The sequence below is a fragment of the Aythya ferina genome, assembly GCF_964211825.1.
Source record: "Aythya ferina genome assembly, chromosome: 19".
NCBI classification, from domain to species: Eukaryota; Metazoa; Chordata; class Aves; order Anseriformes; family Anatidae; genus Aythya; species Aythya ferina.
In genome coordinates, this window is record NC_140309.1 from 10064625 (window position 1) to 10091302 (window position 26678).

The 26678-nt window shown below is 37.9% G+C and overlaps 2 protein-coding genes across 5 annotated transcripts in view; one reads left to right on the forward strand and one right to left on the reverse strand.

Moving 5' to 3' along the window:
* The window catches only part of RPS6KB1 (ribosomal protein S6 kinase B1), a 54445-nt gene that overhangs the window by 18278 nt on the left and 9489 nt on the right, over positions 1–26678 (forward strand). The window lies entirely within an intron of this gene.
* Positions 138–9080, reverse strand: RNFT1 (ring finger protein, transmembrane 1). 2 transcript variants are annotated; one of them, XM_084492812.1, is made up of 9 exons: positions 8943–9080; positions 6768–7131; positions 6297–6373; positions 5611–5711; positions 4812–4965; positions 3040–3198; positions 2120–2185; positions 1255–1356; positions 138–1079 (listed from the first exon to the last, which is right to left on the reverse strand). In XM_084492812.1, the coding sequence occupies exons 2-9, from the start codon at positions 7087–7089 to the stop codon at positions 945–947; spliced, it is 1116 nt and encodes a 371-aa protein (XP_084348938.1). In that variant the 5' UTR covers positions 7090–7131; positions 8943–9080; the 3' UTR covers positions 138–944. The 2 variants fall into 2 exon arrangements, with proteins under 2 accessions (XP_084348938.1, XP_084348937.1); XM_084492811.1 differs by having other exon boundaries at positions 6714–7131.

The following is a 26678-nucleotide window of genomic DNA, read 5'->3' on the forward strand; positions in this document are numbered from 1 at the left end:
TGTTTTTGTTTCTCATAAGACATCAGTTTAACCAGCAAGGTATGCCTAGCAGTGAGCTGTTACTATGTACTTACATGTAAGTTAATACTGAAACAGTAATGAAACTTGTTATTTTATTCAATGTGCACCAAACAAAATGATTTAAATGCATTTATTCTCTGATTTTTATGTATACCACAAATTGCATATATAATATAAAATAGATTCTCCCCTGTATGAAAATCTGGTTCCTGATGTGACAAGAAAATATAGTATTAAAGATCTGTTTTAAAAATACCAACTTCATAAAATGGCAAGTAAAAAACTAATATCAGTGATTGATTTATGTATTAAGCTTAAGATCAATTAGAAATCTGCAAGAACCTAAAGGGGAAACATCTTATTCTTGTGTCCTGTCTCCAGGTACAGTGAGAAATAGTTGCTGTTTTAGATGCATGAATAAGAAGTTAATTTATCTGATCTGTTGAGCTAGCATTAAAGGATCTTTAATGTCAAGTGTGACACATAGCTTTAACTCCCACTGTAATCCAGAGTGTAAAATTTGCTCATAATCTAGGTTTTTGGTTTCAGTAATGTTAAAAGGATAAATAAAATTTAGCATGGTCTGGAACACTATTTAAAAACTTTTAAATAAAATATTGAATGAAGAAGCTGCTGCAAGCAGCAATGCAGCATTTTTTTAAGGATTTGATTGTTTCCTGGAAGAATCACGAGATAAGCAATGATGGCTTTTCTCCTTTCATTCTGAAAACATTTTTCTGTACTTAAGAAGGCAAATTAACATTTCCTGCACTGTTTTAAATACTGGGATATTTCATAGAAGCATCAAATCCTAGATAATCTAGAATTTGGAAACTCGTTCCTTGTCACCTACACTTTCACCTGCAGTGAGCTGGAAGACGTTAGCTTGTACAAATGAACCGTAAAACAAGTTTTAACATGCTTTAGAAAATCTGTAGATGCATAGATGTAGCTCCATCCTTCCACTTGTTAACATGGTCTGAAATAACAGTTCTGCAGAGTGGACACGTTTTTTCTCTATTAAACCATAAAGAGATGCATTCTTCACAAAATGTGTGCTGTAATGAAAAGAATGACAACTTAGAGCTTCTAAGCTCTTCCACTTGTAAGAAGGTCTATTATTTGCATTGTCTTGTTTCTAAAGATAATCAGAAGAAATACACTTGCTAATCTATGTTGTTAACCAGTTTTTTTAAAACATTTGCAAAAAGTAATTCTGATTATGTGTATTACCTGACAGATAAGCAGAATAGGCTTCTGAAATTCAGCTTGACAGATAGGACAAATGTCATCTGATTCAGAACACTGTCTCTTGCTAGCCATCACCCCATAATGCTGTAAAACAAGATTTTTTTCAGCAGATAATAGTTTCAAAGGGGAAAAAGAAAATGACAGAAAGGAATTGGGAATAAGGATATGTCAGGAGATACATGTCAGGAGAAATATCCAGTTCCTAATCTAAAACCTTGCTAGATTTTTCAACAGTTGTTTTAGGGGCTATTGCTTATTCCCCTGATAATAGTTGTAGGAAAAATCTGTAATAGTTTTATTTTAAGATGCCTCCAAGCAAAACACTTGAAATTTCATCTTAAATTTTATCGAGATAGTGATGATACTGTGCTCTAAAGTCTTCTATATGTTTTACTGCGTAAATAGCAGATACTAAATAACTATACCTGTTACTATAGAGAAAGATTGAGGAACTTTTAAAACTCTATCAGATATTACTTGCATGTCAATTATTTTGGCAAGCTTCATTTTTCATTTACATTTCTGCATAAAGCTTTACCTATATCCAACCAATATTTATTCCAGTTAAGAAATAGGAAAACAAGGATAGGTTATTTCATATAGTTTTATCTGAAGATACATGCAGGATAATGGTGGTTTAGTTTTCTTTGGTTCAAGTTAGCCCATAATTACATAGTCAGGAAACTCAGACTGTGAAATGGGGGGAGTGTGTAGAGGGATTCCTTTAAAAATGCATTTGTCTATTTCTAGAACTATACAAAGTAATACATGAATGAGATATTTCAAAAAGAAGCCTTTTCATTTAAATCAGATCTACTGTTTTGTCAAAAGAGCATTCAATACTCACTGGTCGTGTACAAAATATCCGTAAAACCTGTTTGAAGTTTCTCAATTGTCCAAAAAAACTCAAAAGCTGGAATGGGAAGGAAAACCTGAGTTATGTTGAAAGTCTTTCTTTGTGAATTAAAGAAAGCTTCCAAGTTTCTGTGCAAATCCCAGTAGCATAAGTATCACTGTAATCTGATGTTGGCAAGAACGTAAGCAAAGCAATAGTTCAGACCAACCCTATTTTTAGTTGCTTCGTGCGTAGCCAAACTCAGAATTCATCCCAAAGTTCTTTTTCACCAATAGGTGGCTGTTCTTTACAAGAAAAATATTGTTAAGGTTATGAAGCACTCAATTGCAAGTATACCAGTATTATATACCGGCATTATTATTATATACACAGTAGCCTTTAGACTTGTAATTAAAGCACCATAGTATGATAAAGTATTTTTCATGTTCAAGCAGAATTTGTACTGAGATTGCTAAAGAGTTCATCTGCCCCAAGTGTAACCAAAGTAGACAGCCATTTTAAATACTTCTCTAACTTGTTTAGCATCACAGGGAAATTCTAGAAGAGATCGCCTTCCTTGGAAAATGCTGACTTTTTTTAGCCATAAATTTCATCTTTATTTCTCACGGTCTTTTTCTCAGTTTCTGATGACAGTGTGATCAAAGTCTGATTTGAGAAGCGTCCTATAGTAACTGTGTTCTTTGATATACAACCCCGGTCTCCCAGAACAGGTGCAGAAATAGACAAGAAGATTTAGGAAAACTGGCTCAGGGTGCTATCAGTTTTGGAAGGTTGTATCAGTTAAACTGAAGCATCAACTTGCAAGTTAGTTCAAACACAGAAACATTCAGAAATGTGTTAGCTTATATGCCTCTACCCCTCCAGTGGCAATTACTGTAAAATAGTTTAAGAAGACTATAAGGTTTACGTACCTTTAGGATGAGGTAGACGAGGCCCAGCAATATCCCAGGGGTCCAGCCTAGCACACTGTCAGGCTCCCCATAGCCAATAAGAAAACGGAACCAAACTGGTATGGGGACAAACATACGGTAATACTGGCAGAGTTCTTCTAACAGCATGTACCAGTAGCCCTAAGCAAGACATGTAAAAGAATCTCTCAAGATTTAAAATACAAATGCTTTTTAAAATATATAGAAAAGATGTGCTAGCATTCTTTAGAGTAACTTCCCCTCATCAGATCTTGAAGCAAGTATATATGAAGGACAACAGTAGAAGAACGAAGACCAGATGATAAATCTCACCACAACTGTACAAACAACAATAGCACAATTGATTGCTGTACTGGAGAAAAATTAATAGGCTAAAATAGGGTGGCTTTGTAGGATACCTACCTACTACAATGCTATCAAACTTGCTTTCATAAGCATTAAAAAAGAAAAAGTTACCTGAAAAAGGAAGCTAAGACACAGATCAGCTTGTCATTACAAGTTGTGTTCACCATTTAGGATTAAAAAACAGTCAGGCCTCTCTCTTTATTAACAAACATAATGATTAGAGGAAACCCATTTCTAATGTATTTCATGCCTGTGTAAAAAGGCTTCTCTTGTGATAAATAACCCCTGTATAGAACAGGGTAATAAGAAAAAGGTGGGGACAGGAGGAGAAAGAAACAGAGTACTTGGACTTAGCAGGTAAACGGAGTTCAATAATGCCCTAAACGTTACTGAATAGTAACTGCAAAAGACAAGTAGCCTTCACAGAGCACTGTGTTCACACACATTTATATGCTTCTAACAATTAAGTTTGCGTGTGTATTTGACTAATCATAGATATTAGTTCTAATAACAGGGGATAAAGTACTCTGACTAATTTGACAGGAAAATGGCATGATTTCTCGCTATTGACCAGATTCTTTCTTTAATTTAGCTAGTTTAGGTCACCGTTGGTGCAATGGAATTTCCAATTTTTGGCTGTTGTATCAGTAGTTGTAGGTACAGAGATCTTGATTATAAGCTACTATTGCTCCAAATCATATGTACCTGAGAAATACTTTTCTGGTACATTTTAAAAGATAAAACCTACAAAAACACTCAAATGCTATCACATGCTAACTATATATATAAATATATATATTTTTAAACTAGTACTAGTATGTTCTATTTCAACACAGATTATTTTTTGCATGTCTTACCTTGGGAAGCAGATAAAGATACATACCCACCAACCAATGCAGACTTCTATAAAAATCATTAAATTTCATTGGTTTGAGGAAAGAAAGCTATGAATCAAATTCATTGGTCTGACAATTTTACTAATTAACAAAAGGAGAACTATTTTTTTAAGAGAAAAAATAGCCATTTACACGCACAGGTATTAAAATCTCCCCATGTCAGTTACTGACAAGCAAGTACAAGATTTACTGTACATCAGCTGGTCCGTGCTAGCAGCCTGTGTACACGTTCTTACAGTGCTGCAAATAAAAGGTTTCTTCATCCTACCACTTACAGCAGAAATAAGCCCACTTATTCCATGAAATAATACAAGCCATTGTTACAGATCAGACTGTAAACCTTCCTTAGCACCAAGAAGGGAAGAATATAAAATTCACAGGGTTTTCTTGCCCAGTGTAGTGATAGATTATATACAGACCTTTAATTTAAAAGCCTTTCCTTTAGGTAAAGTTTAATAACTAGCTAATTTTACCATAAAAGGATGCTCATAAGGATATAGATCATTTTCTTACCTTGGATTTAAAGGACATCATAAAAGAAGGCACCAAGAGAATAAAGCACTTCAAGCCCATGAAGAGGAATTTCAGAATAAAGTCTGTGACTCCCACAATCCAAAGCACCTCCCAGAAGTTCTTAAAATCCACAGTAGGGTTTAAAAAGATTAAGCTACAAAAAAAAATAAAGTATCAGAAGTTACTGGAGCACGCTGTTTAGAGGAAAGCATAACCAGAGATTATATCACAGCATGCTTAAATAAATAAATAAATGGTTTACATAGAGGAGAAAAATACTTGCTAAGAAAATGAACTCTTTATTATAAATTGATCCTTTATGATCTCTGGCAATCTCTCCATTTCTGAGCCTTCTTTCATGGCAAACCTTGTCCCTAGAGATGGGCTTTCTTTTCCATTTTTGCAATACAGCCTTTGACTGATTTACAACCAAGGCTTGTAGCTACAGAATAGTAACGGTAAAAAATAAATGGCAGATATAAGCCCCCCAGAGTGCCAGAATGCTACGTATTCAGTATGCTGAAGGCAAGGTGGTAGGATCAAAGCTGGGAATCAAACCCTGCCACTTCCCCCATGGCATAGTACAGCCTTTAAGTTGAGTTCATGGTCCAATTTTACAAATTCCAACATCATGTTTTTAAGGACAGCACTTGTTCAGTTTAGCAGAGGAGGAGGAATGGAGATTGTAATGAAAGAAATCAATGCTACAGTTAAAGAAAAATAGCTCTTGCCCAGATAAAGTGTTTCCAGTTAATATTTTATTAATTTATGATCTGATGGGAGATGTTCCTGTACTTACCTGTAATACAGTGACTGAGAATGAAAGGTGTAATACAAGAGGAGAGATGATCCAGTTAAGTATACTAGTAACCAAGCACATTGCACCTTGGAGCACCGTTCCTGTAAGATAATCGTTAAGACAAATTACAGCCCTTATCTTGGTGCTTGTCTCCAAAGCACTAAGTCTATCATATTTAAACAGAGTTATTGCTAGAGGATTCCATACTAGTTCATACTGATTTTAGGTCAGATAAAACTGTAGAACTCATTAGAAAAGTAAAGCAGTGATTCTAGTGTTTTCAACATAATTTCTATGTCTATCAAGGTCTTTCCTAAAAACACACCAAAAACCACCCCACTCTGAAGGAACAAGTTTTCCTTTGAGACTGCTGGAAGTTTAAACTCTCAACTGCTATTTGATTCCAAACATGGTTAAGTTCTTCTATACACTGCAAAAAACCTGTATCACTTAAGTGAAGTCAATAGTCAAAAAGGGAGGAAAAATCTGAATTTTGCAAACTTTAATCTGAGAAGCTCTACACTGTATAAAAGCACTACGATTTACAAGACTGCTTCTGTCTTGAAACGTATTACACTTAGTTTTATTTACCAAATAATGCTATCTCCATTCACATTTATTTCAAGAATCGATGTATAAAGGTCTTGGTTAACTTACAGAATTCTGTTGCATAGGGTGATACTTACTCTTAGAAAAACCTGATTTACTATGCTTTTGTTTGCATACATATAAGTTGTTAGCAGCCCAATTCCAAGAGAAATGCCTATTAGGAAAAAAGGGTCAGTTATACACAAGAAATTAAAAAAAAAAAAAAAAACACATACTGAATTGGGTTTAAAAAAAAAAGCCGTTTCTAGTATTTCTTTGTGATTTCAATTAATAGCTCAGACTATCAAGCCAGAATAATTAAGCATTTTTTGTGTGTGCCAGCAAAGGAAACAGAAGCTATTGAAATGTAATTTAGTACATATCTATTTCTGATGAACAAAGCAAATAAAAATAAAGCTAAAAATAAATCAAGTTATATCTCAGGCATGGTTATCAGCTTATCTTTGTTTGGGGGGAGGGTCTCTTCCCTCAGACCGTGTGTTGTTATACTCTACCAATTATATGCTGCATGATCAATTTGACACACAGAATCAAGATATACGGCAGACTTTTGTGCAGCCACTGGAGGAGGTATCTGAGCTCTGAGAGGGAGCTGCCACTGTGTTCCTCTGAGTCTGGAGCGGAGTCATCAAGCCCCCCTGCTTCATTGTGGGCATGTCCATGTGAGCGACTTTGGGAACCTGGCCTCAAAGGCCGAGAACTCGCATTTTCTCTGCCTTCTCCTGCAGCAGTGCTTAGCTGAATGCGAACATCTCCGCTATGATGGCACGAGCTCTCTCCTGATGACCTCGCTGCGTGGGTGCTTTGAGAAGGTGAAGGGTCATCACCACTCCCTTGGATGTTGTGGAGATGACTGCAGTTTGCTTGCATGGTGGGATTTTTTTCTGGTCCAGATTCCTACTACTTTGTCTCCTGGAATGGGAAATAAAAAGTTGTCATTGAAGGAAGAGTACAACTATGCAGGGAAAAAAACACAGCACAAAGGTACAGTAAACTGCATTGAGTGATTGCCTGCATGAAGCAAAGTAAAGGTCCTCTTAACAGATCCTGGCTCTCTTCGTTCTTAAAGCTGGCATGCTGGGTTTGCACCCTATCATCAAGGGGCAACTTTCTGTGTGCCATATTAAATGACTTCCTCTCATTCAGATGCAGATTTTCTAGCCTGCAGTGAACCTGGCTGCCTTGGCAAAATCTGAGGTTGTTTCAGTGCAAATGAGACCAGCGAAAGCTGTTGAATTGGAGACCAACACTAGCTGGTGCAGAAGAGAGCTCAGAAGTGCTGCATAATTTCACAAAAATAGTCAGTAACAGTAGTAGGCCAAAAAAAATGAACAAACAGTGATGGGAAGGAAGCAAAGGGTACATTTACATGCATGCACAAAATGGTGTTTGTTCAGACAAGTCTAGTCAAAAGACAGTGCATATTAAAAATTGAGGGCCATTATAAGATTAACAAGAGATTACCCTGTCTGGGTAAGCAAGCAGAACCCGGTTTAGTCCATATTGTAAGAAGCATTTGAAAGAGCCTGGACCATCTGGTTCAGGTCAAAAAAAAAGAAGTGCAGCTAGCGAGCTGGGTGAGACCACCCAAATGAGGATTTTTTTTTTTCCTTTGGCATCCTTCTACTGTCTTCTTGGACAGTATTTCACTTCTGTGTCTGTCTTTGCATACATCTACTTCTCTGGAGTGCAGTATCATGGTAATAACTTTGGAGAATGCTCTGATGCTGGATTTTGCAGTAGTCATCACTATTAAGTAACATCATCAAAATATTAAGAATTATGTTACAGTCCTTTTTCATTAATTCAAGCTCCTCCCGATTCTTCTTTGAAATTAATTTTGCCACAGCGTAGCATACACGTACAGTTAGTTTCACTGGGGATATCAAATGGTTAAAGCAACATTGCTTTGCTATTTTGCAAGATGAAAAGGTAATGTTGCACAGCAAGAAATTCTTAATGTATTTGCACAAACCTGAGAGTCTTTAGCCTCTAAAATTGAGGTTATAGGAGATGAGTAAGTTGCACAAATTTATACAATAGAACTTCTTACTACCATTTAGAAATGCTGCTGCTACTATATTTTTGTTGGCCAAAGATTACATCATGCTTCAGCGCAGCCAGAATTCATGTTCTGTAATTTAATGCAGGAGTAAAGCCAATACACTGGAAATAGTATTAACTTTACAAACAGCACGTCTCCGGGCTTGGGCCACGAATGCTGTTTTTAAAGGGAAAACAACGTTAATTAGCAATCCTCGGTTAGTAAAAGCAGGGCCTGCTTCTGCAAAACCTGAGAGAGCACTGATTAAAATAAAAAAGCGAGCGAGCCCATTGTCCGAGGCTCACAGGCTGCTGCCTGACAAACTTGCAGGAACTCAGTTACGGGGCTGTATTTCGGAGGGGAAGCGGTGGGGCTGCGTTTCGGTGTTTCCACACGGACACCCCCCCCCTCAGTAGCTCTGACAGCGCCTTTAAAGCCCCCTCACGCCAAGCGCTGCCCCCGCTCGCTCGGGGCGCGGCTGGAGGCCGCGGCTCGGTCCCGGGAGGACGGGACGGGGCCGGGGCAGCCCCACGCCGCTCCCCCGCTCCCCACCGCCCTCCACAGAAGCCCCGGCACGGGAAGGGAACGAGCCCGGAGGCGCCTCCCCGCTCCTAGCTGCTGTCGGGGACCCCCCTCTCCCCGCCCTTCCCCTGCCCAGGCAGCGGCCCCGCGGCGGTACCTCAGGGGGCGGCGGCTCCTCATGGGGCGGGCGGTGCCTCAGGGGGCGGCCGGCGCCTCCCGCCCGCCGCCGCCACCGCTGCTTCTGCTGCCCAGGCCGCGGCCGCCCGCCGCCTCCATCGCCGAGGCCGAGTGGGCGGGAGAGGGCGCGGCGGGGGGAGGAAGAGGAGGAGCCGTGAGGGGACGAGGAGGAGGAGGAGGAGGAGGAGGAAGGCTCGGAGTTGCTGTGGCAACGGGCGGCCGCGGCTCCTCCAGGCCTTCGTTCCATCAGGGGGCTGGCGGGGGGGAGGCCCCCTACAGCGGCAGGGCTGCGGTTCCCGGTGGTTTTTTTTTGTTGAAATGGGTCGGGGGGAGCAATAAAAGGGAAGGAGATGAAGGGGCGGCCGTGTGGGCGCCGAGGTCCGGTGCTCACCACAGGGAACCTTGCTGGGGGCAACGGGCTGCGCCTCCCAGGAGACCTGAGGAAAATGCCGCCCTTGTTAGTGCCGCCGTAGCTCGTAGGAATTAAATAGATACATTTTTTTTTCTTTCTTTCAAAACGTGCTCCTGAATAAATTAGTTTGCGGCCAGAAATGGCATCTGTTTCCCTTGGCTCGTACTTGTGCAAGCGTTTAGTTCACAGCTCGCGTTGAAGCTGGTGCCCGGTACCTGAGCGGTTTTGAAAATCAGAACGAAAATAGGGCAACTTGTGGGCTGTGGGGTCAGTAACCCTGGGAGAGGGAGGGACAGGCACTCAGCCATCACACCTCACGAGCAGAAAACTAAGTATTTAGAGGAGCTAAGTGGCCTGCTGTCTAGTAATTCCTGCCATCCCACAGCAAACCTCTTTTGTACTTGAGGACTGAAGCAGCTGAAAACGCTGGACACGGCTCTTTCCGCTGGAGGTAGGTTTGAAGGAGGCACCTGCAGCGCTTTTACCTGCCTTTGTGATGTTATTGCTGACCTTCCAATGAATCTGTAGTCAGAATTTGTGGACTGGAAATTTCTGCCCTCCTGTGAGGGAAGGGATTAGCTTTTGCGTTTCACTTGGGCTGCAGATGATGTGTTGGAATCAAAATAAAGCCAAACTGGGGCTAGTTACGACAAATATGCTGAAGTGCTAAATAAGCCTCCTGTTCCTGTAGGCCCTCTGAATTAAGGAGACCTTTTAATTTGTACAGAATTATTATCTAAGTACTTCTCAGGAGCAGCAACAATGTAGGTTTCAGATGCTCAGCTGGAAGCACTCTGAGAATTACATGGCTGTATCTCCATCTTATGCTATAAGTCTGTAACAGTACTGTTATATTTTTATGATGCCCTACCTGTGTTATGCTTATGTTCACTCTCTTCGCTCACTAGGTCATTCTCATAGTGTTTGGGTTATGAAAGACAATGTGGTCTATCTTAACTTAATTGTCATATCAGGAAGAACAATTATAAATCTTATTTTTAAGTAGTATTTAATGGCTGGAAATTATGCATGCCTTCTGTACATGCTTTGAAAGTGTATAAATATAGAAAGCCTGGTTCAGCTGTTCCTTTTTTGTAATTATAAAATGCATTAAATTGCGAATGTAGTTTAATTTGAAATTTTTCTAAACTTTCTTACACGCACTTGAAGTAGGAAAATAATTAATGGCAAATGATTAATCAGTAGTGTTTGCTCATGTAGGTCACTTGCTGATTTATCTCCAATTCACAACTCATTAGAAGGTATGTAGCTCTTCAGTGATGTTGTTATTTAACAGGTATCTTTTCATGATGCTATTAATGACATCTGGATTTAGTCACTCCTTAAAAACAAGATAGACTTCATAGATTATTAACATAAATTTTGAATCCTCTTCCCATGGGTATTGCATGTGTTGGGTTATGTAATGCTTAATTATAAATCTACCAATCCGTATTTTTGACTCGCCTCCTAGAATGCCCATAAATCTCACACACGGAGACAAATAGCTGTCTAGGCATGTTTTCAGGTGGGGAAAGAAGACAGTCTGGAAGCACACAGATATAAGTATCCCCAGACTTTCCCATCCTCCTAGGTACAGGTAGTACCTCCTTAGTTGATGGTATCAGCAGATTTCGTCAGTTTATACCTACTTTTCCCATCATTGTTAATAAATTCATGAAACAATATTGGAACAAACACTGATCCTCGTGGAACTCTGCTGGTGCTGCCCTGGCAGCATACTACTTACCTTTTAAACAGTTGCTCTGTACTAAAAGTTACCTAGTTTTATGCATAAAAATTTTAGAAGAAAGTATTTTGCATCCTAATTCCTGATGGAGCTCTACAAAGCTTCCCTCTTAGAACAGATTAGGGGATTACAATCTTAATCTTAATTTTTCTACTTAATATATTTTAATGTAACTATTTTTCGAAAAGGTGAGGAAGGAACTACGGTCCTTTAAAGTTCAGTGTACAGCATACATTTTTGGTGAAATTAGTAGGAACTGATCTCAGATGCATGGAAAGAAATTGTAGTTAATGATATGGTAAAAATTTGTTTCCTTGCTAGAGTATGTAAAATAGCAGAATGTCCTGAATATTCAGAGGCTTTTATTGGTTGACTTCATTTTTCACAAAATGTTACATGAGTATGGAAGATGTGTAAAATTAAGGGGGTTTAGTTTACACTGTTTGGAGGATTTGAAAATCTTAGCAGGAGGCTCAAATGATCTTTACAATTTGAATCCTTCCTGAGCTTCAGGTGCTCAATCCCTGTAAAAACTGGCTGCTGCAATTATACAACCTTCACTTCAATTTGAATTTTGAGCACGGGAAAACAGTTCCTGCACTCCTGTATGTAAAGCACTTCAGAATAGAGACCAGTTTTGAAAACCCATCACTTGAGTGATTGCAGAGGAATCTGAATTTCGCTGTTGAAGTTTGATTATGTAGGCTTTTTCCAACAGACTTCTGAGGAATTTTAACCAGACATTTTTATAAAGCAGTGACATCATCTTGTTCCCTGAGGTTTCCAGAAATCTGACTAGCCCTCTGTGTACAGCAACATGCTGAATTCTGTTAAATCATTCTGTACTGAGAGTAATTCCACTGAAATGGTGTCATATAATTGCTTTAGGACTGGTGAATCAGATCCCAGAGTCTTGGGTTTTGTGTATAGATAGAGCCTTGAATGAAACCTAGACAGTAGAACCACAAAGGGCAGTTGTAATTTTTGCTCACTGCACAGGAGGGTGCTCAGCCTCTGTCTTTATCCGCAAGAAAGAGCGATTCCCATGGTCATTAGACTGAAGTGGAGAAGCTGTCATCTGGACTGGTCTTTTCTTGTGGTGACATTGAAGGGTCTGTTAAATACAATTACTCAAAAAATATTCAGCTGTTAAGGAATTTAGAAGGTGAACGTTAATTGCTGCTTTGAGAGCTGCTTACAAAGGTATTTAGGTCAGAAGACGAACTATAATGATCATCCTGTGTGTAAGGCATCGGTATTTTCTAATGGGTGTGTTTAAAGGTGCCAGAGTTTTCAATAGAATCTTTGAAGTTTCTCAAAATTATTATTTTTTCCAATCTGTCTAATGTGGTAATCTGAATGTGTGAACCCTTGTGTGAATAGTTCTATTGAATAATGACTTCTCATGTAAGTAAAACCCTGCTCTGTGTGGGTTTACTAGGAAGGGATTTGTTTAATTTGTTTTTGATCTATAGTATCTGCTTACAGTTATATCCTTAATTATTCTTCATATTCCTTGGTAGAAATTAGCATATTTAAGGTTCAAAAGACAAGTGAATGTTCTAACGTGTCATATGATAGAAATATTTAAAAGTTATATTGGATTATTAATCTAGGTTAATCTGTGTGGGTTTATGGTGGGAAAGGCTTTGGAGGGGGTCTGTGACACATTGATGGGAGTGAACGCTGTGTTTTTGAGGCTGTTCATACCTCAGGATGACGTATTGCTTCCTGTAGGTCCTTATGTAACTGCTCTGTGTATGTTCCCATAGGGTGGCAGTCCTTAACTCACAGGGGAAAAAAGTCTGCTTTTCTTTTGAATTATTAAGATTGTCTGCCATAAATTTTCATATGTAACCAAGTATAACAGAAATGATATGAGAAATTCTATTCTGGTATTAGTTACCACTATGTAAGTAAGAAAAATGTTGGTTTAAGAGTGGCTGAAAATTGACTAACTTTCTGTTTACCTTTTTAGAGATCAGTTAAACAGAGGTCTTGGAAGCTGTTACCCGCTCAGACTTTAGTGAGTGAGTTAACACATTCTGTCTGTTTGAAAACAATTCATTAAACCCCCATCTTGTACAATGCTAAAATATTCTGGCCCTCTGAATGCATATCTGTTGCTAAGGTAAAACAGTTATGTTTTTAAGAAGCGTTGTCATTGTAGAAAGATTTCCAGGTATTTCTTTTTCAGAACTTTCGGAATAAATACAAATACAGAATATAGTAGGCAAGATCTTATTTGTTGTGTTGAATGGGATTTGTCCCATTAACGTCAGCACCTAAATATTTGCTTCGGTTCAGTCAATATTTACCTCGCTGGTCAATAAAGCTTGTTTTGCACTTCACAAAGTTAATATTTGCTTGCTGTTTTTAGTTTGGTGACAATATACAAAATCTCTGTTTCTAACAATACAAAAGGTGTTTTTACTGCTTTTTGAACAAAAAAGATTTTATATTAACAGTTGTGTTAGTTTATTAGGAAGTGTTACCCACAAGTAAAGCCATGTTCATCAAATAATAAGATTAACTAGATTATGTGTATGACATCTTACAAACATAAAAGGATATTTTTGGGGAAAAAAAAAGGTAAAATGGCTAACTGTTATTGAATTAAAACATAATTGTATAGAGCTGTAAAATAGAAATTGCACATTGGTTACTTTTATACTTGTTTTGTGCCAGTCAATTTCTCTCATAAAGGAAAAAGTGCCATTATCAATTAACTGATGGTTTAGTATTTTTTTTTTTTTTAAGTTTCTTGCATAAAATAGAATAACTAGACTGAAGGAGAACCTCAGAAACAGCATGTAGATTTTTGGCTCATAGAAAAGTCATTGGGAGTTAAATTTTGGTAAATCATTGACATGTCCTAAGCAAATCCTTGTCATCAATATCCAGTGCATAATTTCTTGCATATTGTAGCTTTCCACAAAAGAACCCTAGGACACTAGTGTGGTTTGGTTTTTGTTTTCTTTTTTCTTTGTCTTTTTTCTTCCCTTCCCTTTTTAAGTGTTGTAAGTTTGGACTTCATGCTCAAATATATTAAAAGAAGAAAAAGAAACAAGTAGGGAAAAAACTTCATAGTTATTTATGATATTTTGCATGATGCTATTGCTCTCATATTTGCTTCTCTTAAAATTTTTAATTTATCCTGAGAAGTGTTTCTGAAGGTTCTTATCTGACAGCTGGTGAGCACTGTTTTGTTCTTTACTCCAGAACACTCGGACTACGTTCAGATGCTCTGCTCAATTTTCCTTGATTTTGTCGGAATAACAGGTAAAATGGAATATGCAAAGAGCAAGTAAAATATTTTCAGATGTGTAGCAGTAGCTTCTGGAGAAACTTGTCTGTGCTTTCAGCAGTCTGATCTATCTCTGGTAATTTTTAGGACTTAATCCTTTGAGAGTATGTGATTAGTATACATAAGTGAGTAGGCGCATTAGAGTCAAGGAACTCCTTGTCCATGAAGTTATTTGCATGAGGGTGTTGGGTCAAGGAAGGCCCTCTTTACCTCAGCTTTAAATAAAAATAAAAATACTTGCTTTGCCATTAGGAAATCCTTATGCTAATGCCCACAAATAGCTCACTCTGTTCTGATTTCACTGATAAAACTGGTTTAGCTCAAGAGGAGATATTGATGTTTATATAATGCACACAATTATGGTTGTTCATTACATAATTTCTTATGATACGCATCACATAGAAACTCCTGCCTGTAGTTTTCTCATCCTTGCCCTTGTTTAAATCAGTGGTTGACTGTAACAGCAATGAGCACGCTTCCAGGCGTTCATGTGGCCAGTAGCATAGTATGCCATGGTAATGCTGCAGCTCATGGAAAGTGAAAAATTAGTAACTGAATTATGCAAAACACAGGATTACTTGTTGCTGAATTTACGGTTATCATGAGCCCCTAGTTACTACAAAATCGGGTATAGACTTCAACAGCTTGGTGAAGAGGCAGCACATTTCTGAACTGAATGCTGCAGATGAAACTGGCATGGGTTATGCCAGCAAATTTTCAGTAAAGTCAAAGGAAGGATAGAAATCAGATGCACAGGGGAGGAGAAAATGTGTAGATGACCTTTGGATCCTTACAGCTGACTACTCCAAGTTTCCAAATGTGACACTTAATTTCCACAGAAGAATTTTTCCCTTGTGCCTTTCGTATTTGTATCATTGTTGGCTACATGGTTATTTTGTAGTGGTTTAGTTATAGTATAATTGAATATGTGGTAGCACACGCTCTTTGACTTTCAACCTGCTAGGGGCTTTGTCTGCAACATATGGTTAAGAGATAGTGCCATCTCCCTGGTATCTGGTCAAAGGAGATAACACTGTTGTTTGTTAAGCAAGTCACATTTGTTATCTTGCTGTAATGTACGCTTTTCTTCCAGTGGCATACTTTAAACCAGTTTTGAGTAGGTAGAAAAAATGCAATATGTTTGCACTTATGTCAAGAAACAACACTAGCATCTTTTTGCAAAGACCTCCAACTCAGTTCCTTGGAGTGGTGATTTTGTGATTTATACAATTTGAGACTAGGGTGAGACTATTTAATTCATTAAATCTTATGGGCTGAGTTTTCAGATGAATTTAAGTGTCTGAACTAAATCATAGCACTCCCATACCACTCAAAACTGTCAAATAAAAATCCATTTATGATAAGCATTGTCGTAATTTAAGGAAATATCCTTCTGTTCTAGCTTACCCAATACTTTTCACCTTTAATAGAAAGAATTAATGCAAGACTGCTTACAAGAGAACTTGCTGCTTACCCAAGAACTGCTTACAAGGTGAAACACTGGTGCAGGAATACTGTTACCCATCTTAGGCTCTTATATAACTTATTTCAGAAGATGTTACAATGATTAAGCACGTAAGCTTGCTTGACTCCAAGTGTGATGTTGTCTCCCCTGTTTTCACTAGAAAATGACTGTCTTGCCCATCAGTTTCGGCCAGCTGTGTGCTCATAGATCAAAAGTACAAACAAAATGCTGAAGGCCATTTGGGCTCTAGCACCTTAACAGACTTATTTTTGTTGATATGGCAACTGAAGCACCAAGGTTTAAGTGAAAATTGTAGGACTTGATTGCCTGAGGTTAGGTAAGAAATACTGAGATAAGTAAATATGTAAAAAGGCTCCTTTTTGAGTGATACAGAAAGCCCTTGTAACTTGGAGACCTGTGCTTGTCTGCGGAAAAGATTTCCTAATATGTGTAAATAAGGATCTGGATGTGTAACTTCAGGCATTCAAACTCAAAAAGTTTGGTCTACTACTCTGTTTCTCCTTTTGATGCCGAGTACATCACACCATGCTGCTTGGGTGTTTGTATTTGTTTGTTTTTAAATTATCATGGTTATATTTTTGACAGTAGCTTTGTAGAAGAGAAGACCAAATGGAGATGTCAACTGTGTGAGCAGGGACAAGGAACATATGGTTGGGTATATTCAGACCAACAAAAGATTCTTTTCAGCCCAGTGAGAGGGGAAAGAAAGCTACAGAGAACAGCAGCATCAGGAAAGGCGGATGGATATAGGTAAATGAACCTATAAATTTAGCATGCTACAGCTCTGTTAGAACTCCAGCTGTGAAATAACAGATGCCCAAAGCTTTTGCCAGTGTGTGTGGATTAGGGCACATACTTCTCCAGACTTCCCGGTCAGGCATCCCATCTTGCACAACTTCACATCTCTGTACAGAGGGTATTGCTCTGTGCCTCTTGTCAGAAAGAGCCTGCAGAATGTCTTCTGCACAGTCTTCAGTGAGGCTAACGCTATGTTCAGTGCTGATGGAAAAACTAGTTCAAGGCTTGCAGAAGAGTTGGCATATTTGTTGAAATTTCTTAAATGCATCACAGTGATAACAGCATTTTTCTTGTGTATATTTCGGTGTGCAACAGAACATCCTTTTTCTTCCTAATGTAAAAGAAAATATGAAGCACTGCAACAAAATAATACCTGCAGATCATGCCCAGGGTCACTCGGATATCCATCTAACTTTTTATGGTACATTCAGAGAAAGATGTGATAGCAGATAAAGGACATGAACCAGTGAAACTGTGGTCAATGGAAATGGTGTATATATTTCATTGTTTATATCCTGACACTGTAATTGTTCTCTATCACTCTATAATTGCCACAATGTTAAAATATAATTGTAAAATGCTTTAGTCTTTCATTCATATTTTGAAACTTTATACAAGTCACATAATCGTCTATGTACAGAACTGTTTGTCTGTGACTGTTTAACAGGTACGCATAATTCATGTCTATTCTTTTTAAGTAAGTTTCTGTTGAATTTAACCAAGTTTACCATTTTTCAGCCTCCAATGCTGCAGTGAAAATGTACTTCCTTAAATCTAGTTTGCTTGCAGACAGAGGCTGACACAGTAGATTTAGTACAGCTGCAGTATTAATGTTCAAAACTCCCATGCTGCACAGTTTTCCCAAATGCTACATAAAAATGCTGTGCAGTTTCTCACTCCAAGGCTGCTCTATTAGGGCATTAACTGACTGTATGCCTCCAGTTTGGTTAATGTGTTCATTTATGTACAGTGCAGCTTTGCACACTCACCCGAATTACTATCTATTGCAAAATAATGATGGTGAAATTTGTAATTTTATCCAATATTGGGTTAACATTAATTTTTCGAACTGGGAAAAAACATTAATTTTTTAAACCTGGGAAAGGACTGGCCAAGTGGAAGATGCAGAACCACAGAAGAGTTGCTAGAGAATAACTGGTTATACATTGTACTTATACATGTTTTTAACTAGCTATAAGAAAATATAACTGAGAAAGTTTCTGGAAGTATAAAGGAAGCAGCATGGATTTACATATGTACTGTAGTAGTGGGAGGTGAGGGAAATGCTCACGTATCTGGGTCAGTGCTTTTATTGTCCCCTATCACAGCGTAGAGTTTTGTTAACTTGGTTTCAGAAGGGCAGCTTTCCCACGTTTTTGGTAGCTTTTTGAGGCGGGTGTAAGGGTTTCAGCATGGACTGGATATAGCAAGTTCTTGGAGATAGGTTTGTAAATCATATTTCAAAAGGTGATGGAGGGAAACATGGGTGTCTTTGAAGGCCTCAACTATAGGGCCTTGCTGTTTGGGATGTTGAGTTTCTGGTCAAGAACAAAACAGACAAAAACAGATTTCAGTCTTTGATCTTTCCTTCTGCTCATATACGATAGGACTGTATGCTTTCACAGTTTGATAGCAATCTAGTCTCTTCATCATTTAATCCTTAAAGGCAATGGATAGCTTCTGTGCTCATTTACTTTTACCAAATTTGAGAGCAGTCCGTTACACTGAACAAAGCATTTGAATTCAGGCTTCAAGTTAAACTGTTTGCATGCAAGCTGTGCACCTTACAGGCTGGATTTTGTTTGGGAAGTGTTCAGAAATGTAAATCATTGGGTTTGTGGAGTAGATGAATTTTCAGAGCTCCACAACAGCTAAATAACGGTAGGAGGATTACAGCCTCCTCCATTTCTTTTCATGTCAAAATAATTTCTATTATTTTATCTTCTAAATAAATATTTCCTCAACTTTATTTTACCTAGGTCCTTTTTAGCAACCAACTGTATTTTTTGACCCCATCAGCTTTTGTTTTTCTGTCCAGGTTTGGAAATCACTTCACCACATTTCATTCAGCCTCTGGTGGTCCCCCGTGTCCAGATAAATCTCAGCTGGATTCCTTGTGGGCTCGGAGGTGGAGGCTACAGAGCTGTGCAGCATCCTTGCTGGTGTTGCTGTTGGGTCTCCCGCAGGGAATGCAGTGTCCCACAGCCAGCAGAGCCCCAGAGGAGGAAGTAGCACAGACATTCTTCATAAAGCAGAGAAAATAGGTGCAGGCAAATATTTTAAATCGAACTATAATGAAATTATTGTTTATGGCCTAGCTCCTACCTTACATCCAGAATCTGTCATTTAGGTGATTGGGCCAGCAGGTGGCAAATATAATTGAATTCAAGAAAATAAATAAGGAAGTAGGCTGGGGACTGGTTGCTAAAAAGATGACATCTAGTTTACTAATTAGGAGGATTTATGGCATGCTGCACATAAAAATAGATGATTATTGATAGCTCATCTTGATCGTGGAAGTTACCATTTCCTATATGCAGCGTTGCTGCAGCAGTGTGATGTGCTTACAGCATGCACAGGGAGGCTGACCTTGTGTTAAGCCACCTGCCATGGGCTGCAGTGCCTTGGAAGCTGCGAGGGCAGGGGCTGTGGGCTGTGCTGCCGCAGCTGCCTTGCTCCTGGTGTTCAGACGTGGCCTTGAGTACTCACAGGTTGCACTTCTTCCTCTAACATAGAGGTGGAGAACAGAAAGAATTCTTTCTGGTTCTGTGTTAGCAATAACCTGAAACAAGCCAACAGACCCGCTGCACTGGATGCTGTTATTGTTGTCTGGGATCTTTATGAAAGGCTGCGCAAAAATATTGTTACTAATTTAGAGAGGAGGCAGTGAAAGATAGGGTGTGTTATATCTGTCTTTGAATAGGGAGGAAGAGAAAGGGGGTTGGACTTCTTTTTAATTAATTGAAAGAGAATGTGTAAAGATGATAAGACAATAGGAAAGTAAGATGGAGATTGCTTCTGAAATTCCCTTGTATCTAAGTAGCAATCTGAAGGTATTTTAAGCGGAAATCAGAAATGGATATTAAAGCATTTGTCAGTGGAGGCTGCTGAAATGGAACTCAACTCTCTTTCTCTGTAGTGAAGATAACTGCCATGTAGGTCAATATCACCTCATTAAAGTTGTTTTAATGTTCAAGGCTATATCCGTTACTGGTAAGCCCATCGTGGCACCTACGTATGGATCACACATTTCCCTATGCCCTTATCTAACTCATTTTCTGTACTACATTTTGGAATAATTTGAATATGAAGAATATCAGGAAAACAGAATTGTTTTGTTCTAAATGGAGAGCTCGGGCTGAACTATTCCCCACAAAAAGTAACAAACATCCAGACTGAATTACCATGGAGGAGATTGCAGCAGAGATTGTAAATATTATTTTGAGAGATGTAGATTTCCTTCTGAAAGGAAAGAGCATTAAGGGATATATCGAATATGTAGAAGGGGAGTAATAATAAAAAGAAGATAAGGTAAATTTGGCTAGCCAGCCTTTTTTGCTATTTCATGTCTAACATTCATATAGGAGATCTAGCAGTTGCATCGAGCTGAGGTGAGTTTAGTCTTATGTGCCTGGTAAAATGGAGTTGGTTCACAAGGATCTGCTCCTTTCTCTACTGTCACCTAATATTTCTCTTACAATATCTGCACATCACTTCTACCAACCAAACATTTTTTTAAACAATTTGGAGAAAAATAAATAGAAGTTTGAACATAAATATTTTTGTATTCATTTTCCTGCATTCACTTGTTCAATAGTTTCTTTACTGCCTCTACTTTCAAATAATTTGTGGTGATAAATGCAATGCTGAAGTAAGCTGTGCAGTGAATTAAAATTAGATGGAAAGAGATTAGTTTATTTTAGTATTTCAAAGAGGTGTGATGTAAACCTTTCTTATGCCCAGCAACAAATAAATTAATGGACGAGGAGTCAGAAAACCTTGCACTTCAGTGTTGAGGCAGGTGCTCATTCCAAGTTATGGAATAAGGCGGTACTTTTGGACAGAAAACTTGCACTCTGCCTTTGACAGAGCTCCTCCGAGCAGGGTCTCGCAATGCCCCAGGAGACAGGATTTTAATTGATTTGATGGGAAACAAAAGGTCTAGAGACGTCTTGATCTACTTGCCGTTACTCAGTTGCTAAGAACTAATTTGTCTCATGAACAATCCAACGTTGTATAAAAATTATTTTATTTAAGATTTAATTGCAAAATGATTCAGACTTTGTGTATTGTATATGTGAGTAAAAAAAAATCTAGACTTTAATATTTGTGCTACCTGTTTTATATGTTTGTGTTTAATGCAACTGAAGGATATTGGGTAAAATGTCTTAGTTTGACTCATTAAAGGAACTGCCAACATGCATTTCCCCGAGTTACCTCAGCAGTGGAGAGGAGAGGATGAATTCCAAATGCATCATCCAGACTTCACAAGTCTGCAGAAATCTCCAAAGTGAACTTCTCCATCTGCGTTAGGTAGTAAATATCGCTCTACTTTTGCCGCATGCAAATGCCTGCATATGTGCACTCATTCTCTGTATTTTATCCATATGTTCTCTGTAATGTTCTCTGTAATCTGTAGGTCTTTGTCTAGTTGTATGTATGCATGTGCTTTCTGGCCTGAAGTCACTAAACGCTAAGAATAATTGGGTGTACGTAAAATATCCAAGTTTGAACATGTGTACAAGGTACAGGAAAAAATCACAGTTATTTTTCATTTTGAAACAGTATAAATAATGAATGATGCCTGAGCAAACAGCAATTGCTTCTTGCAATTTAGTTTTGTAATTTCGTTTTGTTTCAGTTTACCGTGTTAGCTACTATGTGGCCCTTGGAAATTGATCAAGGGATAAGAATGTAATAATAAATACAGAATGACGATCCAGCTTCTTTTCATTACCTGGCTACTTTCTAACTCTATTGATGAAGTAAATGTCTTTATTTGCATTCAGGTATAAATATTCCTTATTCTCAAACTGAATACAGTGTAATAAGTCAAGGTTGCAATTGTTATTAATGGTGAGTACTATTTTCCAGCATTCAGATGTTAATCAGTATAAACTTTTATGTTAATTATGATGCTAATTATCAGTATATATATATTTTTGTATTTTAGCAGCATTTCTTAGTGATGGTGGTGGGACTACAAAGTCCATGTTAGTAAGAGCGGCTGCCAGTTATCTTTCTGTTTGTCTGTTCCTTGTTCAGCGTGTATGTGCTTAGTGGAGCCTTCGTAGGCTCTGACTGTGTGGATGAATTGCCATGCATTATGGCATGGGTTAAGAGTATGGTAGGCACAGGCAATTGATGTGATCCCCCCACTGGAAGTGATGTTGTAAAGCCTGTCTGTTGCATCAGAGAAGCTCCTGTTACTTTGAATCTTTCCTTGCATCACAAAGTCATAGTTCAGCCTTTATTCCTCTATCACTTTCTCATCCTTTGTTGGTGGCTGTAACTCTGTAAATTGCTTTATCTGGCAAACAGCATTCCCAGTCAAAATGGATGACATAATTCTCTTCTGTTTCCTTGAATATACAGAAGTTTACTCTGCTATGGCAGAGAATTGTCTGTATTTACAGTAGTGCATGGATCTATTTAAGTAGTGGGAAATGTTTTTGCATTTCTGGTGTCCCGCATGGTTGGCAAAAATTGGCAGCTGCAATTATAGTCCTCCTTTGTTCCTTAGTTGTAGTGCAGGTGCAGAACTTACCTTCTGTCTAACCATCCTCCAGGGCAGAATAAGTTTTGCATCTGAACATCACTAATTCACTAAATGGTTAGGGAGAGTATTTAGCTCATAATTACATAATTCCTCCCCAAAATCTAAGTATTTGTGTGTTCACCCATCCTGAAGTGACAAAAGGCAGGAGAGAGGGGAAGAGGAAGGAAGGGAGACTTTGCTTGCCCAAATCTGCACTTCAAAAGTAATGATGAAGAAAACAACCCTTGTCTGGTTCTCAAAACCAAGGCACCAGCATAGCTGCCTGGTGATGATTTTTAGCAAGCATAGTGGATATTGTTCACAGTTCTCTGCTTTAGCAGTATTTAGGCTTTGTTGTTCAATTTGTCCAGGGATCCACTGGCGTCATCCTCATCATGGGAGAGCATTTCCCCTTCTAAAGAGTTTCTGTGGGATCTCTTTCCACAGCGCGCACACAAATTGTGTTGTACCTTTCAGCTGGGTCCTATAAATTAAAGACTCCTGGTATAGCAAAAATGCATTTTCTTCATTGTAGTTTTGCATTGTGTACCCGTGAAGAGTCCTCCTGGACTTAGTTCTAAAGGAATAATTATACTACTTAAATATTAATCATTAAAGTTCTTCCTTTATTGTTAAACCAATTTTTAAGTAGGGCAAAACTGATTTACAGTTTATGGCCTTGCATTCCAGAATTGCTGGTGTTGCATCTGATGCCCTGTTTCAGCAATATTGGCACTGCCAGAAGGCTCAGAAGTGTAGATTCTAATCAAAAACTTTGAGATATACTTCAGTTAAGTGATGAATTAATCTTTCCTTATGAACTTCCAGGCTGTTATAAAAGGAGAGTGGCTGCAGCTTCCTTTGAATCAATTCAGAAGCGTGCTTTTGTCAGTATATGATTTCAATATAATGAAATTGAAAGTTGTGTGTCTTTTTCTCACAGATTGTTATTTAATCACTATATATTAGCTTTCATTGCCCTTTTGATATATTTAATCTCATAAACTTCTCATTGAATGGATTGAATTTACCATTATGTTGTTACTTTTTATGAATAGAATAAATCAATATCGGATACATTGGCTTGCACTGAATTGTTTATTTTAAGGGGTGTTTAAACTTTACCAAAAGGGGAAAAAAACAAAGTTATCTCCAGGAATGGGAGGTCTGATGCCCAGTGTTCCACTGTAAAACTCATTATTTGGTAACACCTTGAGAAACAGCCTGCTTCAACTATATGCTGGAAGTGCTCCACATATTATCCAGAGATACTAGGCTAATAAATTTTCCTAATGTTATTTGAAATGTAATATGTTTTGAAGTAGTCCCAATATATATAGCATTTAAATACTTAAAAGATGTTTTATTATTGTAATAGAAAGCTTTCATTTCATTATTAGGGAAATATTTGAGAATAACAACAATACTTTTTTCACTAAATCAACTGTCCGTAATGTCTGCCAAATATCTCCTTATATATTCTAAAACCTAGTCTGTCTCATTCAAAAATTGAATACTAGCAGATCAATGAGAGCTGCCTTCTAAAATGTATTGCTCAGTTCTTAATATTTATGATATCCACCAAACTTGAAAACATCTGTTCTGCAGAGAAGCAGCTATTAAAATACACTTAACCAGGGAGAACTGTCTCTTAATTCAGACAGAACTTTGCTTGGTAGCCTTGCAGCCGTGATTTCAAGAAAACGATTAATGTGTTCTTTTGACTGTAAGAAACGAGTAATTTATTTCACTTAAAGGCTGTACTCCTCGAATAATCTGTACAAACTGTCTGACTTCATCTATGAATTTGAAGCAGAGTGTTTAAAAAAATACCATTGGGTTAATTTTGTCATTGAATTTTAAGGATGCTGTTTCTTGCTTTTTTGTTAATTTGTTTTATATATGATGTTTATTATTAATCAAGCAAATTTCCACATAGACAATTGCAAAATTATTTATAAAAACTTGGGGATTCTTGGAACAGTGTAATCATGTAATAACAGCTCATGATTTCTCAGGCTCTGTGCTTGATGGAGATATTTTGTTTGGATTCAGTGTTGCTTCTGCAGTCTTTTCCTCACCAATTATGTATGCATCTTTATTATTGTATTAAGTAGCTAATTAAGTCTGGTCAGGTTAACCTTTCTTGATGATTATAAGTAGGCATCTCATCCACTGAAAAAGCTAATCATTTTGGGTGGAACATCTTGTTCTTGTTTGAATAATTATCTTTGTTTACATTCACACAGCATTAATCACTTGAACCAGACATCTTTTGGAAAAAGAAAAAAAGGGGGAGTGCCCATAGCAGGTTTTCAAATGACATATGCATAAGTTATAAAGGAGGCTGCGTTTTCCTCCCTTCTTCTCTATCAGGAAAATAGGAAGACATTTTGAGTTCATAATCCAGAATAAAAGCTGTGTTTTCAAAGTACACAAAGAACTGCAGTTTCTTTTCAAATAACTTTTAATAGCAAGTCCTCCAGGCTGATCAGCTAAATTGAAGTCTTGTTTCCTTGGTGAAAATTCTTTAGCAGTAGCATTGCAATGTTTTCCTGGTACAGTGTTTTTTTTTCATTCTTTTCAGTTCTTACTGTTATTATCTTATAACTCTATTTGTCTTTCTTCTGTGGCCTTTTTTAAAATTTATTTTTATGCTAGTGAAATCTTCTTTTTCCCTGTCCTTCTTTGTTTTGATCCTTTCTGCTAATCCTTCTGCCCTAAAGTCTGTCTTTTTTTGCTATGGATAGGTCTTGCCTAGGTACAATGATTGCCTGATCACTCATGGGAGGAGCACATCCCTAACAAATGCTCCAAATGTTGTAGCTTCTGTCATCAAGGTTGGGAAGACCAAAAGGAGAGACTGCAAAGCAACCTTCTAGCAGTACTTCTATGCTCCTTCCACCTTGCATCTGAAGACTTTTGTTCAGATCATGAAACACGTTGGTGTTTATAAATTATTACTTCCCAGGGACAAAATTCTGGCATTCCAGGAGATCTGTTAGCTAAATGCTGTGATGCCTAGGGGTCAAATAGGATGCTAGGAATAATCAGAAAAGAGAGAGGGGAAAAAAAAGCACACACAACATTTTGATACCATGATAAATACACCATATATCTGCATCTTGAGTACTGTGTGTGTTGAAAAGGATACGTTAAAACAGCAAAAGCTGTAGAGAAGAGCAACAAGCGCAATCAAAGATGGCAGATAAAGAGACCGAACCATATTCACATGTGTTTCCACCTAGAAAAGGCCTTGAAGTCATTTAAAGCTATAACTTTTATGCTATTCATTTTCTGATTAAAATTGTCTCCTGTAAGTGATTTTATGATATATATAAATATGATGGTTATCAGTCTTCACGGTTAAATATTAAGGCTTTTGTCTTTGGAGAGAGGAAGGCTGTACATGCAAATTCAGATTCCTAATGCATTTCCACTAACTCTGCCCTTATGTTCTGCCAGAAGAAGGAAACTGCGTGTTTCATATCTTCTTTTTTATCTATCTATCTATCTATCTATCTATCTTCTGTTCTTCCTTGATTGTCACTTTATTTCTTGTATTCTTATATTTCTTGTTCTTTTACTTTTCTGTGGGTACATTCATGGCTGCCTTTTTCTCTTCCATTTGTTTACTTTGCCTTGAACTTTCTCCCAAGCCCTTCAATTTTCCTTTTCTTAGACTTGAATATACTCATGGAGTAATCATATTTCTCCATTTCTACTTCCTTTCTTCTGTTAATTCAGTATTCATATTTTCCCTTTCCTAATTTCACCGTTTCTTTTCTCAGCATCTGTTGTTATCTGTCTTTCTCTATACTTCCCTGCCCTTTTCTCAGTGTATTGTATTTTAGCTCAGAGGGAGAGACTAGAAGAAGGCCTTGAACTTTTTCTTAGTAATGCAGAACTGGGTGGAAACTACCTTAAAATCAAGGGGGAAAGGGTATCTCATAACTGATCTGTGGCATGAGATGACTGAGAGAAAATAAAGTCCTGCTTAGCAAATTTAACTTCCTCTAAAAATTCAGGCTCCATCCTTCAGCTGGAAAGAAAAGAATATAGCGGGTGTTACAAGCTGTTAAAATTTGAGACTGAGGAGGGGAAATAGGCTGAAGTTATTCTATGAATTGTTCATTTCTTTGTGGGAGGCTGTTAAAATAAAGCAACAATATAAAAGATGAATTATATACAATTTAATGTAAAGC